Source organism: Pteropus vampyrus, unplaced genomic scaffold, assembly GCF_000151845.1.
Source record: "Pteropus vampyrus isolate Shadow unplaced genomic scaffold, Pvam_2.0 Scaffold94, whole genome shotgun sequence".
Taxonomy (NCBI): domain Eukaryota; kingdom Metazoa; phylum Chordata; class Mammalia; order Chiroptera; family Pteropodidae; genus Pteropus; species Pteropus vampyrus.
Genome location: NW_011888875.1, coordinates 1 through 1,608, shown reverse-complemented (window position 1 = coordinate 1,608; position 1,608 = coordinate 1). Strand labels below are relative to the sequence as shown.

At 44.7% G+C, this 1,608-nt stretch overlaps 1 protein-coding gene across 1 annotated transcript in view; it reads right to left on the bottom strand.

Moving 5' to 3' along the window:
• RETREG1 (reticulophagy regulator 1) overlaps positions 1 to 1,167 on the bottom strand; it is an 84,602-nt gene extending 83,435 nt beyond the window's left edge. Inside the window, exon 1 of the mRNA XM_011364105.2 lies at positions 1,089 to 1,167. Coding sequence (XP_011362407.2) covers positions 1,089 to 1,153 — 65 coding nt within the window. The 5' untranslated portion in view covers positions 1,154 to 1,167. The remainder of the gene's footprint in view (positions 1 to 1,088) is intronic.
• Positions 1,168 to 1,608: the final 441 nt, after the last annotated feature.

The following is a 1,608-nucleotide window of genomic DNA, read 5'->3' as shown; positions in this document are numbered from 1 at the left end:
AAAAAAAAAAAAAAAAAACTCTATATTATAAGGAGCTGCTTAGTCCCTGACCAAACCCAGTATGAGCAGAGGGAGTGCCTTGGTCCTGCCGTGCTTGCTAATATTATTTTTCCAAATGATTATCAAAACACTCAAACAGCTTCAATGTTAACAGCGGAAATTCTCACAAAGCGAGAAGTAAACTGGTCATAAAATTACCCTTTACGCCTGAATAAATATTATTTCCAAGAGCACAGCTGTTAAAGGTACATCATATAAAATGCCAAGGTCTGTTTTTTTCCCCCATAAGATTTTAATGTCATCGTTTTGTCCTCCTTATTCGTTTCCCGTTGTCCGCTTTGATATAAATCGAGCACCCCAACTATACTTTAAGTATACAAGAATATTTTTAAGACAGGATTAAAAAAGTATCTATAAAAATTCATTTCACTGGAATATTAGTCCTTATGCTTCCCTGTTCCCCACATCTCACGTGCACAGCTGCTGAAGTGACTTGTGCCCCCCTCACCGACGCCTGGTTTTTCCCTCCTACTCAGAAATAGCGCTGTTACTTCAGGGTGGGCGACACCCCACAGAACGGGAAATGACGTGTCTCCAGCTGGGCAAGGAGTCAAGAGGTGGGCCCACATTTGCTGCACCCACCCCCGCCAAGAGACTTGCACCTGCTTCTTCCATCCCAAAGTCCTCTGAACTGACACCGTGGTCAACCCTGTGGGAATGTTCCAGCAGAGGGCCACGACTCGGGGTCCCCTGTCCCTCTCTCGCAACAGCAGTGCCGTTCACACCCCAGAACGAAGTCTGGAAGGAAATCCCCCACGAAAACACCTCCTCTCCTCACTTCCCGTCCCCACATGCTGCGGCTGGCTGTCACACGTTCACGTTGCCCAGTATGATAGCGAGATATGAACTGTTTCCTAGAATGAGTTTCAACTTGATCCTTGATTTTCTTTTATTTTACCATTCTTGTTCATTACTAGAGGATTTAAGTGCCTGTCACTAAAATACTTCAGAGAGCCACCGTGGTGGCTCCATTACCTCCCCCCACCCTGCCTGCCATCAGCCATGACATCGAGAGAAAAGTTCCCTACCTTTCACTGAGGCTTCTCCACAGCTGTGCACCTGCAAGAGAAATAAAATGTGAAACTAGAGGCATTTCTCCACTTACAAATATTCTGACCTTTTTAAAATGCAATGCTTAGATCTTGAAATGCTAGAAACTAACCAATCATAGAGTGATGACCTTTGATACCATAACTAATTCAGGCAATTAGTCCACAAATATTTATTGAGATCCTACTACATGCAAAACACCTGGACAGGTACCGTGGAAGAAGGAACACTATACAACTCATGGTTCTGCCTCAGGGACTCGACTGCTCGGCGGGGGGGCAGCCAAAACATGCAGTCGAGTAAACACGAACCGAGGTAGGCCGTGTAGAAACTGTACAAGAAGCACAAACTGCATCTGGAGAGATGTGGCTGCTCGAGAAAGCACCACCAACACAGGGGTGGCATTTAAAGTGAGCTTTGAAACGGTGTTGACAAAAGGGAAACTAAGACATCTTATCTGAGAAAGGAGATTTTTACCTATTCACTCTTTAGTAAAAA